The 14511-nt window shown below is 42.4% G+C and overlaps 1 protein-coding gene across 3 annotated transcripts in view; it reads right to left on the bottom strand.

The window, feature by feature from the left end:
• nalcn (sodium leak channel, non-selective) overlaps nt 1-14511 on the bottom strand; it is a 327441-nt gene that overhangs the window by 74313 nt on the left and 238617 nt on the right. For 2 of the 3 annotated variants that reach the window (XM_041863638.1, XM_041863648.1), the window contains 5 exons: nt 14261-14362; nt 13992-14061; nt 13315-13347; nt 8221-8312; nt 7528-7650 (listed from right to left, as the gene is read on the bottom strand). In XM_041863638.1, coding sequence (XP_041719572.1) covers nt 7528-7650; nt 8221-8312; nt 13315-13347; nt 13992-14061; nt 14261-14362 — 420 coding nt within the window. The remainder of the gene's footprint in view (nt 1-7527; nt 7651-8220; nt 8313-13314; nt 13348-13991; nt 14062-14260; nt 14363-14511) is intronic. The other variant, XM_041863654.1, reaches the window with a different exon arrangement.

The following is a 14511-nucleotide window of genomic DNA, read 5'->3' as shown; positions in this document are numbered from 1 at the left end:
GTTTTCTAATGATCAATTAGCCTTTTAAAATGATAAACTTGGTTAGCAAATGCAACGTGCCATTGGAACAGAGGACTGATGGTTGCTGATAATGGGCCTCTGTACGCCTAAGTAGATATTCCATTAAGAATCAGCTGTTTCCAGCTACAATAGCCATTTACAACATTAACAATGTCTACACTGTATTTCTGATCAATTTGATGTTATTTTAATGGACAATTTTTTTTTATTGTCTTTCAAAAACAAGGACATTTCTAAGTGACCCCAAACTTTTGAACGGTAGTGTATGTGTGTGTATATATATATATATATATATATATATATATATATATATATATATATATATATATATATATATATATATATATATATACATACATACATATAAATACATATACATATACACATATCCTTTAAAAAAAAAAAAAAAAATTCCTTTATTACTTTCCAACCCCACCACCCATCCCCTAATTCGAGTAAAATAGTGAACAACATTAGGCCTCTACTTCCAGCTTATACATACTATATACATTTTATGGACACAGTCAATTTTACAATAGTTCTATTTTGTTTGTTTTTACTCCTGAACTTCCTCTACCCTCATCATCTCTGATAATTTTCATGATGTCCATTCGGTTTGCTTCTATATGCCATATCTTTCAAACTGTGCTCTTTCACAAAAGTTCTTAACCTATAACCTGTATACTTATTATGGACATAGTATGTTTTACATTAGTTATCTTGTTGTTATTAGTTGTTATTAGTCCCAATCTTCAGCTCAATTCAATTCAACCCCTCCAATCTATCTGTTAATACCATCCATATTGGATTTCTATTTGCCATATATTTTTCAACTGTACTGTGATGTTTCACAAAAGTTCTGAACCCTTCTATTCTCATTGTTTCTACAAATTGTAAATTGAAAATAAATTGTTTTGCTAAAAGTATTATTATATTATTGATCGATTGACTATGACTTTTCAGATCACCCAGTAGTGCTATCTGCAGGGTTAGCTCCAGGTAAATATTGCAATCCTTCAGCCATTCCTGGACCTATGACCATAAACAAGCTACAAATGGACAGTACCAAAACAAATGATTATGTCTCTTCGCAGCAAAATCTGCAAAGCTGGGAAGATTGTATCCCCCATATAAATAACATTCTATTGGTAGCAAGAATTTTGTATAATAATTTAAATTGAAAAATTATAAGTTTTGAGTCCGGCGTCTTTTTGCATATCAGTTCATTAACCATTTGCAATGGAATGAGTATGTCAAAAATCTCTTCCTAACTATTTTGCAATCTATATGGGACGGCTGTCAATCATTTGTTCCTTAAATTAAACTTGTATTTAATTTTCTAACCAATTATGGTCTTGCAAGCTCTTTCCCAACATTGCAGTAATCAATATCAGTAGTACTACAACATAATGTAAAGTAGAACAAAAACACACGAGAAATATAAATAAAAAGAACACGAGAAAGTAAGTAAGCTATATACAGACAGGGTCAGTGCCAAGACCATATTTACAATGTGCAGGGATACTGAAGTGGTAAGGGTTGATATGACATTTTAATGGCGTCAGACTAAGGCTTTACTTCTGTCCTCATGCTCCTAGACCTTAGTGTCACTTTCAAAACCATCGATCACCACATTATTTTGGAGAGATTGTAAACCCTAATTGGCTTATGCAGACAAGTTCTTGCCTAGTTTAGATCTTATCTGTCGGAAAGATATCAGTTTGTCTCTGTGGATAGTTTGTCCTCTGACAAAACAATGGTACGTTTCGGTGTTCCTCAAGGTTCCGTTCTAGGACCACTATTGTTTTTATTACATACAGTGCCTTCAGAAAGTATTCACACCCCTTAACTTTTTCCACATTTTGTTTTGTTACAGCCTTAATTTATAATGGCTTAAATTAAGATTGTGTGTCACTGGCCAACACACAATAACCACTAATATCAAAGTGTAATTATGTTTTTTTATTTTAATGTTAACAAATTAACTAAAAATGAAAAGCTGAAATGTCTTGAGTCATTAAGCATTCAACCCTTTTGTTATGACAAGCCTAAATAAATTCAGGAGTAAAAATTTGCTTAATTGGTAAAAATAAAAATGTATCAGACAATGAATATCCCTTTAAGCATGGTGCAGTTTTTAATTACACGTTGGATGGGGTATCAATACACCCAGTCACTACAAAGATACAGGCGTCCTTCCTAACTCAGTTGCCAGAGAGGAAGGAAACCACTCAGGGATTTCAGCATGAGGCCAATGGTGACTTTAAAACAGTTACATAATTGGATGGCTGCGATAAGAGAAAACTGAGGATGGATCAACAACATTGTAGTTAATCCACAATACTAACCGAAAAGACAGCATGGAAAGAAGGAAGCTTGTACAGAATACAAATATTCCAAAACATGCATCCTGTTTGCAATATGGCACTAAAATAAAACTGAAAAAAGATTGGCAAAGAAATGAACTTCATGTCCTGAATACATGTCCGGATATAGTTATGTTCGGGGCAAATCCAACACAACATATCATTGAGTACCACTTCATATTTTCAAGCATGGTGGTGGATGCATCATGTTATGGCTATGCTTGTCATCAGCAGGACTAGGGAGTTTTTTAGGATAAAAAGAAAAGGAATAGAGCTAAGCACAGGCAAAATCCTAGAGGAAAACCTGGTTCAGTCTGCTTTCCAAAAGACACTGGGAGAAACGTTCACCTTTTAACAGGACAATAACCTAAAACACAAGGCCAAACATACACTGGAGTTGCTAACCAAGACAAAATTGAATGATCCTGAGTGGCCTAGTTACAGTTTTGACATAAATCGCCTTGAAACTCTATTGCAAGACTTGAACATGGCTACTAGCAATGATCAACAACCAACTTGACAGAGCTTGAAGATTTTTTTTTTTATAATCATGTGCAAATATTGTACAATCCACATGTGCAATGCTCTTAGAGACTTACCCAAGAAGACTCACACCTGTAATTGCTGCCAAATATGTTTCTAAGTGAGCTGAATGCCAAAGGTGATTCTAATATGTATTGACTCAGAGGTGTGAATACTTATGTAAATTAGATATTTATGTATTTCATTTTCAATACATTTGCAAAAACATGTTTCTACTTTGTCATTATGGAGTATTGCGTGTAGATGGGTGAGAGAAATCAATTTAATCAATTTTGACTTCAGGCTGTAACACAATGTCAACTTTCACTGCTCTACAGACGACACACAGCTGTATATTTCGATGAAACATGGTGAAGCCCCAAAATTGCCTACGGTGGAAGCCTGTGTTTCAGAAATAAAGAAGTGGATAGTGGCAAATGTTTTACTTTTAAACTCGGACAAAACAGAGATGCTAGTTCTAGGTCCCAAGAAACAAAGAGTTCTGCTGTCGGATCTGACAAATCTCGATGGTTGTACAGTTGTCTCAAATAAAACTGTGAAGGACCTCGGAGTTACTCTGGACCCTGATATGTCTTTTGACAAACATATAAAAAAAATACTTAAGGAGCAGCTTTCTTTCATTTTAGTAACATTGCAAAAATCAGAAACTTTTTGTCAAAAAAGTATGCAGAAAAGCTAATCCATACTTTTGCCACTTCAACATTAGACTACTGCAATGCCCTACTCTCCGGCTTCCTGGATAAGGCACTAAATAAACTTCAGCTAGTGCTAAATATGGCTGCTAGAATCTTGACTAGAACCAAAAACAAATTATAATATTACTCCAGTGCTAACCTCTAGCTTCCTGTTCAGGCCAGGCCTGATTTCAAGGTTTTACTGCTAAAAACAAAACATTATATGGACTTGCTCCTACAAATGTCTCCAATTTGGTCCTGCTGTACATACCTACACACACGGTACGGTCACAAGACGCAGGCCTCCTTATTGTCCCTAGAATTTCTAAGCAAACAGCTGGAGGCAAGGCTTTCTCCTATAGAGCTACATTTTTATGGAATGATCTGCCGATCCATGTGAGAGACGCAGACTCGGTCTCAATCTTTAAGTCTTTACTGAAGACTCATCTCTTCAGTAGGTCCTATGATTGAGTGTAGTCTGGCCCAGGGGTGCAAAGGTGAACCTGCCTAGCCGGCTCCCCTCTCTCCACCGGGATTCTCTGCCTCTGACCCTATTACGGGGGCAGATGTCACTGACTTGCCGTCCCTATGAGGGGGTGCATCCCGTCATGCCAGACTTTTTTCGCTATACTCAACTTGAGTGGGTTGAGTCACTGATGTGATCTTCCTGTCCGATTTTGTGCCCCCTCGGGCTCTTGCGGTGGGGGAGATCTTTGCGGGCTATACTTGGCCTTGTCTCAGGGTAGTATATGTTGATATCAATTTGGTGGTGTGGGGGCTGAGCTTTGGCAAAATGGGTGGGGTTATATCCTGCCTGGTTGGCACTGTCCGGGAGTAACTTTGGATGGGGCCAGTGTCTCCCGAACCCCCGTCTCAGTCTCCAGTATCTGTGCTGCAATAGTCTATGTGCCGGGGGGCTAGGGTCAGTCTGTCCTATCTGGTGTAATTCTCCTGTCTTATCTGGTGTCCTGTGTGATCTTAGGTATGCCCCCTCTAATTCTCCCATCTCACTCTCTCTCCCCTCCCGGAGGACCTGAGCCCTAGGACCATGACTCAGGACTACCTGACCTGACCACTCCTGGCTGTCCCTGTCCCCAGTCCACCTTGTCGTGCTGCTGATCCAGTTTCTGCTGTTCTGCCTGCGGCTATGGAACCCTGATCTGTTCACTGGACGTGCTACCTTGTCCCAGACCTGCTGTTTAAACACTCTCTCTTCCTCTCCCTCTCTCGCCCTCTCTCTTTCTACCACACCTGCTGTCTCAACCTCTGAATGCTCGGCTATGAAAAGCCAGCTGACATTTACTCCTGAGGTGCTGACCTGTTGCACCCTCTATAACCACTGTGATTATTATTTGACTCTGCTGGTCATCTATTACGTTTGTAAATCTTAAAGAACGATCTAGCCTTACTGGCTCTTATAATCTCCACCCGGCACAGCCAGAAAAGGACTGGCCACCCCTCAAAGCCTGGTTCTTCACTAGGTTTTTTCCTAGTTTCCTGCCTTTCTAGGGATTTTTTCCTAGCCACCGTGCTTCTACATCTGCATTGCTTGCTCTTTGGGGTTTTAGGGTGGGTTTCTGTATAAGCACTTTGTGACAACTGCTGATGAAAAAGCTTTATAAATACATTTGATTGATTGATGTATAGGGGTAAGGTGACTAGTAGTCATGTGCATTTTTCCCTTTCAAGACAATTCAATACGTATCTAGATAAAGGGCTCCGATATGATACAGGAATTATCAGTTTTAGTTTAAAATGATTAGGTGGGATTCGGTTTGATTGGAGAATTAATCGAGTCGGTTCGATGCACTAACAGTTGTATAAACACATTCATTTTCCATTTTAAATTAAAATCTGCTGCTGATGGAGCTCATGAGGTGGGCCTCTCTGAGCTAGATCTGTCTGAGCTGACTTGTGTGTGTGTTAGATCAATAGAGGGGTTAGAGACAGCCAGGGCTTTCCCACGCAGTCAAATAGCTTCAGGGCTGCTGGGGAGATCTGTAGGGTGTGAGAGAACACTGCCTGGAGAACACTGAGAGGGCAGGGGAAACATCACACTCAGCATCTTACTGTAATAATTTATGTCTATGGTGTATGTACTGTGTGTGTATGTACTGTGTGTGTGTATGTACTGTGTGTGTGTGTGTGTGTGTGTGTGTGTGTGTGTGTGTGTGTGTGTGTGTGTGTGTGTGTGTGTGTGTGTGTGTGTGTGTGTGTGTGTGTGTGTGTGTGTGTGTGTGTGTGTGTGTATGATGTATGTCTATGGGGTATACTATGTAGGCACCTGATCTGAGCCATAAGGGAGACTAGGTATCTACCACCCCACTATCAGATTAGGGTGGGCAATGAAGCCTATGTATTTTGTCCCCCTACTTTGGTTCTGAAATCACCATCACCCACTAATTAACTTGTCATTTTTGCAGATTAAGTGTTTGAGCTAGTAATCTATCAATATTTATCGTTTACAAATTAGCTATGACATAGCCAATGAATATGTAGCACAACTTTGGATTTCACCCCATCTCAAAATGAAATGATTTTGACCAATTGGACGTTTTTAGTGAGCTTCTTTTCTCCTCCCGCTTTGGCCATGCAGTGCCCCTTGCAAAAGTGATTCCTCGTTATGAAATTATCAACTTTACCCTGTATGTCTAAAAATTCCCATATACACTGATTGTTTAAAGCAGAACCACCAAAACTATTGCTGATGGTGAACCTGAACAATCAAAATAAAATCTATTGTAAGCCCCGTTCAGCAGGTATAGCTTACTTTTATTCTGGTAAAACACAATTTTCAACAGTGCATAGATACTAATAACCTTACAAATTACATAGGTTGTCACTCAACTAATAAAGCCTAATATTGCACAAGCCATTTTTGCATTTGTATGCTGAAGGTGCCGCACAGATGTGCAAGATTAGGAACAGGCCATCTACGCGTTGTTCAGCGCGGAGCTGGGCAAAGTGCGACATTTGACTAGGCTACTGATTTTCCCTAGGGTTGGTTGGCATGCAAAACTTTTTTCGGAAGGTAGAATAAAGTAATATGAGCCCAAAACAGTTCTTATTGTTGATTCGTAACATTTCAATCGATTTTCTGACCGATGCATGCTACATTTGGATCGGTTTTGGGGTTCGCGGACCGATGCAGTCATATCTTAAACATTTGAATCTGGGACCGATGGGTTTCAGTGAATCGTTACATCCCTAGTGACTAGGCGTCAGGATATTTAATAAACAGAGTAGCAGTAGTGTATATGATGATTGTATGTGAGTGGGTGTGCGTGTGTGTAGAGTAAGTATGAATGTGTGTGTGTGTTATGTGTGTGTGAGCAAATGAAGTGTGTGTGTGTGTGTGTGTGACTGTGTGGAGTCCTGTGAGTGTGAATAGTCAGTGCAAAAATATGCATTAAATAAAAGGGTCAATGCAGGTAGTCCATTGAATAGATAGTCCATTAGTAGAGCATTGAAGCCCAAGGAAGTCGGTTAAGATGGAGTGTCATGGAGACATAACATGCACAGTTTGAGCTACTCCAGGAAGTGGCGTTGCAGGCTAGCTCAGTGCTGACCCTCTCACTGAGTAACTGAAGTTGAAGTCCAACCAGGATACTGTAGGCTACCGTCAGCAACTAAATTATAATCATAACTTATTCTGTGTGCGATTGAACAATAATCCGTTCAAGGACCATCTGGTGTAATAGAATCAATTATTGGTACGATGATTGTCTTCAAAATAGTAATATTTATACCAAGATTGACCACAAAGATTGCCATCTTTCTATTCACTATAATGGGGAATCCTGTTTTCTGCAAATAATGCCTGCAGTACCGTGGTCTGCCTTGAACTTCCGTGGCTTCATTGAGAGGGGGCAGTCGTTCTCCCCTGGTCTACAGCCTCAGGGCAAGTAATTGGCTTGACTTACGCATTGAAGCGTGCCCGCACTACTGTCCTACAGAAGTTTCTGAAGCGATGCTCTCTCCCCACAATGAAGAGAGGTTTATCAAAGTAAGGATGGTTCTCCCTCAGTTCCTCTTCCTGGACCTTCCTGCTCACACACACACACAAACAAACAAATTTACACATACACACACGCGCGCACACGCAAACACACACACACACACACACACACACACACACACACACACACACACACAGAAACAATGTCAACAGACACAATGCTAACAACACATAGAAAAAAAAAAAAAAAAAGATGTAACTCAGGAAAATAAGGCATGCCCATTTCATTATGTCCTTAAAGTGCAGGGTAATTTGTCAAACAAATAATGAAGCAAACTTCAAGGGTTCAAGGGTGGAGCAAAGGACTTTAGTTGCTGAGAGTGGGAAAACGTGAAAGGGTTGTAGATTGATGATTCACTGTAAATTGGTGATTGGCCTGTTCTGTGGTTCTGTACTGGGTACAACACCCTATGTGTGTGCATGTTTGTGTGTGTGTGTGTGTGTGTGTGTGTGTGTGTGTGTGTGTGTGTGTGTGTGTGTGTGTGTGTGAGAGTGTTTGTGTGTGTGTGAGTGTGTGTGTGTGTGTGTGTGTGTGTGTATGTGTGTGTGTGTGTGTGTATGTGTGTATGTGTGTGTGTGTGTGTGTGTGTGTGTATACCGCTTCATCTCGGCCTGCTCCTTTTTCTCCTGGATCATCTTGATCTCACTATCTTCTCGCTGGGCGTTACGATAACGCACTGTACTGGAATGCTACAGGGGAGAGGAAAGAAGGGTCAGGGTGTGTGTGAGTGTGTGTATGTGTTACGAAACCATCTAGCCAGCCTACAAATACAGCTCTGGAAGAAATTAAGAGACCACTGCAAATTTTTCTTCAATCAGCATCTCTACATGTATGACAGCCATTCCATTCCAGTGTCTGTTGAATTCCAATACAGGCACACCTCATTCTACTGAATTAGGTACTGATTAGGTGATCACCTGAACCAAATCTTATTTAACGAGGAAAAGTATAAAACCACTGCTGTGGTCATCACTATCCTCTTGCAATAGGACCAGCTGGATGGCAAAAACATTGCTAATAGTACCTCAAAAGTAATATTAATCAAAAAATAACTATTGACCATGCCAAAAGAGTTGAAAAGGAAAGTTTTGAGTGAGGAAAAGAAGGGTTAAATTCTGGCTTTACTAGGGATACAGTGAGCGTCAGGTTGCTTCCATCCTTAACATTTCAAAGACGGCGGTTCATAAGAACAAGGTCAAGCAGCAGACATTGGGGACAACAAAGCTACAGACCGGCAGAGGGCGAAAACGACTCTCTACTGACCGGGATGACCGCCAACTCATTCGAATGTCACTCCACAACCGTAGGATGACATCAAGTGACCTACAAAAAGAATGGCAAACGGCAGCTGGGGTGAAGTGCACGGCGAGGACGGTTTGAAACAGGCTCCTAGGGGCAGTGCTGAAGTCGTGCAAAGCTAGAAAAAAGCCCTTCATCAATGAGAAGCAAAGAAAAGCCAGGCTGAGGTTTGCAAAATACCATAAGGATTGGACCGTAGAGGACTGGAGTAAGGTTATCTTCTCTGATGAGTCCAATTTTCAGCTTTGCCCAACACCTGGTCATCTAATGGTTAGACGGAGACCTGGAGAGGCCTACAAGCCACAGTGTCTCACACCCACTGTGAAATTTGGTGGAGGATCGGTGATGATCTGGGAGTGCTTCAGCAAGGCTGGAATCAGGCAGATTTGTCTTTGTGAAGGACGCATGAATCAAGCCACGTACAAGGTTGTCCTGTAAGAAAACTTGCTTCCTTTTGCTCTGACATTGTTCCCCAACTCTGAGGATTGGTTTTTCCAGCAGGACAATGCGCCATGCCACACAGCCAGGTCAATCCGCCTGCGTCCGTAACGGGTCCGCGGTCAAACGACCACCCCTCATCACTGTCAAACGCTCCCTAAAACACTTTAGCGAGGAGGCCTTCCTAATTGACCTGGCCCAGGTATCCTGGATGGATATAGATCTCATTCCGTCAGTAGAGGATGCCTGGTTGTTCCTTAAAAGTAATTTCCTCTCAATCTTAAATAAACATGCCCCATTCAAAAAATACAGAACTAAGAACCGATATAGCCCCTGGTTCTCCTCAGACTTGAATGCCCTTGACCAGCACAAAAACATCCTGTGGCGTACAGCATTAGCATCAAATAGCCCCCGCGATATGCAACTTTTCAGGGAAGTTAGGAACCAATATACACAAGCAGTCAGGAAAGCAAAGGCTAACTTTTTCAAACAGAAATTTGCATCCTGTAGCACTAACTCCAAAAAGTTTTGGGACACTGTAAAGTCCATGGAGAATGAGAGCACTTCCTCCCAGCTGCCCACTGCACTGAGGCTAGGAAACACTATCACCACCGATAAATCTACAATAATCGAGAATTTCAACAAGCATTTTGCTACAGCTGGCCATGCTTTCCATCTGGCTACCACTAACCCGGCCACCAACTCTGCACCCTCTGCTGCAACTTGCCCACGCCCCCCGCTTCTCCTTCACACAAATTCAGACAGCTGATGTTTTGAAAGCGCTGCAAAATCTGGACCCCTACAAATCAGCTGGGCTAGACAATCTGGACCCTTTCTTTCTAAAACTAGCCGCGAAATTGTCGCAACCCCCTATTACTAGTCTGTTCAACCTCTCTTTCATAACGTCTGAGATCCCCAGAGATTGGAAAGCTGCCGCGGTCATCCCCCTCTTCAAAGGGGGTGACACTCTAGATCCAAACTGCTACAGACCTATATCCATCCTGCCCTGCCTTTCGAAAGTATTCGAAAGCCAAGTTAACAAACAGATCATCGACCATTTCGAATACCACCGTACCTTCTCCGCTATGCAATCCGGTTTCCGAGCTGGTCACGGGTGCACTTCAGCCACGCTCAAGGTCCTAAACGATATTATAACCGCGATTGATAATAGACAGTACTGTGCAGCCGTCTTCATCGACCTGGCCAAGGCTTTCGACTTTGTCAACCACCGCATTCTTATTGGCAGACTAAATAGCCTTGGTTTCTCAAATGACTGCCTCGCCTGGTTCACCAACTACTTCTCAGATAGAGTTCAGTGTGTCAAATCGGAGGGCCTGTTGTCTGGACCTATGGCAGTCTCTATGGGGGTGCCACAGGGTTCAATTCTTGGGCCGACACTTTTCTCCGTGTATATCAATGATGTCGCTCTTGCTGCTGGTGACTCTCAGATCCACCTCTACGCAGACGACACCATTTTGTATACATCTGGCCCTTCATTGGACACTGTGTGTTAGGCTAGGTGGGGACTCAGGCGCAGAGACGGACACACGGACAAAGAGGGTGAATTAAGATGTTGTTTATTCAGCGTGTTTTGGCAGAGAGAAGCAGTTCAGGGTGGAGCAGCTTCAGACCGGGGTAGGAGCTGAGTGGGGTGGAGAGCCAGTAGCACTGAGAGCTGGATGACGAGGATATCAGACAACAGATGAGCAGGTTGCGGCGTGGGAGTGGCAGGCAGGCAGGCAGCAGGAACAGACGGGATCTGGTCGAAGGAGAGACAGGTTACAAACGTGGCAGAGACAACTATAATGCTGAGAGGGTAACAACTAAACTGAGATTGCTGTACGGAGCCAAGTTACCACAGGTGGTGTAGGAACGAACTGGCGCTGGAGAGGTGGCCAGCCCGGGTAGATAACTGCTGGTTGATTGGTGACAATGAGCTGCAGCTGGATGTAACTGAGCAGGAGAGAGAATGGCCACGCCTCCTGACCTAGATCCTCTGACTGGGCTGCACAGCGGGAGGAGACAGACACAGACAACACACACAGGGAAAAAGGGAAAAGGAAAACAAGCGGGGACAGGAACAACAGTGCCGGACCGTAACACTGTGTTAACAAACCTCCAAACGAGCTTCAATGCCATACAACAATCCTTCAGTAGCCTTCAACTGCTCTTAAACACTAGTAAAACTAAATGCATGCTTTTCAATCGAACGCTGCTAGCACCCGCCCACCCGACTAGAATCACCACTCTCGACGGGTCTGACCTAGAGTATGTGGACAACTACAAATATCTAGGTGTCTGGTTAGACTGTAAACTCAACTTCCAGACTCACATAAAGAATCTCCAATCCAAAGTTAAATCTAGAATCGGCTTCCTATTTCGCAACAAAGCCTCCTTCACTCATGCTGCCAAACATGCCCTCGTAAAACTGACTATCCTACCGATCCTTGACTTCGGCGATGTAATTTACAAAATAGCCTCCAACACTCTACTCAGCAAATTGGATGTAGTCTATCACAGTGCCATCCGTTTTGTCTCCAAAGCCCCATACACTACCCACCACTGTGACCTGTACGCTCTTGTTGGCTGGTCCTCACTACATGTTCGTCGTCAAACCCACTGGCTCCAGGCCATCTATAAATCACTGCTAGGCAAATCCCCGCCTTATCTTAGCTCATTGGTCACCATAGCAGCACCCACCCGTAGTCTGCGCTCCAGCAGGTATATCTCTCTGGTCATTCCCAAAGCCAACACCTCCTTTGGCCGCCATTCCTTCCAGTTCTCTGCTGCCAATGACTGGAACGAATTGCAAAAATCTCTGAAGCTGGAGACTCTTATCTCCCTCAATAACTTTAAGCATCAGTTGTCAGAGCACCTTACCGATCACTGCACCTGTACACAGCCCATCTGAAATTAGCCCACCCAACTACCTCATCCCTATATTGTTATTTATTTTGCTCTTTTGCACCCCAGTATCTCTATTTGCACATAATCTCTTGCACATCTAGCATTCCAGTGTTAATACTATTGTAATTATTCTGCACTATAGCCTATTTATTGCCTTACCTCCATAACTTGCTACATTTGCACACACTGTATATATATTTTCTGTTGTATTTCTGACTTTATGTTGTTTTTTTTTTACCCCATATGTAACTCTGTGTTGTTTTTATTGCACTACTTTGCTTTATCTTGGCCAGGTCGCAGTTGTAAATGAGAACCTGTTCTCAACTGGCTTACCTGGTTAAATAAAGGTGAAATAAAATAAAATAAAAAATAAAATAAAAATCAAGGTGTGGATGGAGGACCACCAGATCAAGACCCTGTCATGGCCAGCCCAATCTCCAGACCTGAACCCCATTGAAAACTTCTGGAATGTGATCAAGAGGAAGATAGATGGTCACAAGCCATCAAACAAAGCCGAGCTGCTTGAATTTTTGCGCCAGGAGTGGCATAAAGTCACCCAACATCAATGTGAAAGACTGGTGGAGAGCATGCCAAGATGCATGAAAGCTGTGATTGAAAATCAGGGTTATTCCACCAAATATAGATTTTTGAACTCTTCCTAAGATAAAACATTACTATTGTGTTGTTGAAAAATGAACATTAACTTATTTTCTTGTTATTTTGACCAGTTGTCATTTTCTGCAAATAAATGCTCTAAATGACAATATCTTTATTTGGAATTTGGGAGAAATGTTGTCAGTAGTTTATAGAATAAAACAAAAATGTTAATTACACCCAAACACATACCTATAAATAGTAAAACCAGAGAAACTTTTTTTCAGTGGTCTCTTAAATTTTTTCCAGAGCTGTATATCTCATTTCGCTATGTCTAGGGGTCCTAGCCTGACTACCTGGTCCATAACCTGATATAACTGTGTGTATGTGACGTGAAAGTAAGAGTGAGTGGACCGGTGTTGAATGCATGTCCTAGGGAGATAGTGTACTTACCGGGTGCCAGTGCGATCTCTGCTCTGACTCTCGCTAGTCGGCCAGCCCAAGCAGCATGCAATGTTCATGGTGACAAAATAATAATATGTACAAAAAGAAACAAATATGCATGCCATGACAAAAGGTAAGATGCCAATCACCCACACAACACCCACATACAGACACACAGTAATTATTAGTGATGGGCACCAATATGGAAAACAATATAAGTTGCATTTTTTCGAACCGATATCAGTTTGAATTAATAACATTGAAACTGTGTGGAATTCACTTCCGCAGCTTTGTGAAGTCCAGACAACTTCTTGCTGATTGTCCATTGGGGCATGTGTGAATGTTCCTGGGGCCTAACCTACCCAACAATTTGAATACAATGGGAAGCCCATTGATGGCTCATCAGCAGGCAGTTAAGTAGGCAAAAGTGAGAGCCTGTGAGAGGATTTTGTGCCTGCAGGAAAAGTAATGTATGTTATTTTACAGAATAGTGTAGGTTAACACCAAGGACACCGATATCACTTATCAAGCCTTACTGGTGCTCGCCAAGCATCTGACCCTGGGTTGCTGCATCCTAGGGATGGGATGTGGAAATGGAAGTGTCCTGTGCGACTAAGCATTAAATAACACCATTCCTAACAGTGTGTGTGTGTGTGTGTGTGTGTGTGTGTGTGTGTGTTTCTCACATCCTGTGTGAGTGTCTCCAGGGACTTTCCTCTGCTGATCCTCTGACTAGTGGAGCCATGTCTCAGAGACCTGGAGAGAGAGCACAGGGTCAAAGGTTAAGACAGAGCTTTGAAATATACCGTTGGTGTGAGATTGTGTGTGTGTATATGTGCGTGGTGTACATGCTCGCCTGTTTTTGCATGCACATCAGTGTGTGTGTGTGTGTGTGTGTGTGTGTGTGTGTGTGTGTGCCCGCGTGTGAGTACACGTGCTTGTGTGTCTACAAGACCTGCGTTCTTGGCGTATATGGTGTTGGACACTGAGGATGGAGCGCTCTTTCAGTGGTTGGCCCTCAAAGGATCCACTCAGCATACGCTGTCTGGTACAAGCCCTGAAACACACAGAACAGGAGACATATTCACAGCACAGTCCAAATAGACACAACACAGTCAGAACAATCAAAACACAGTCCAAATAGAGCCACAACATTAAATTAATAGCGATGGGGCCTCAACGTTACAGAGAATGGCTGGTAAGAGG

The sequence above is a fragment of the Coregonus clupeaformis genome, chromosome 40 (genome assembly GCF_020615455.1).
Source record: "Coregonus clupeaformis isolate EN_2021a chromosome 40, ASM2061545v1, whole genome shotgun sequence".
In the NCBI taxonomy this organism is placed as follows: domain Eukaryota; kingdom Metazoa; phylum Chordata; class Actinopteri; order Salmoniformes; family Salmonidae; genus Coregonus; species Coregonus clupeaformis.
The sequence above is the reverse complement of the archived record's forward strand: the minus strand, read 5'-3'. Positions and strand labels throughout refer to the sequence as shown.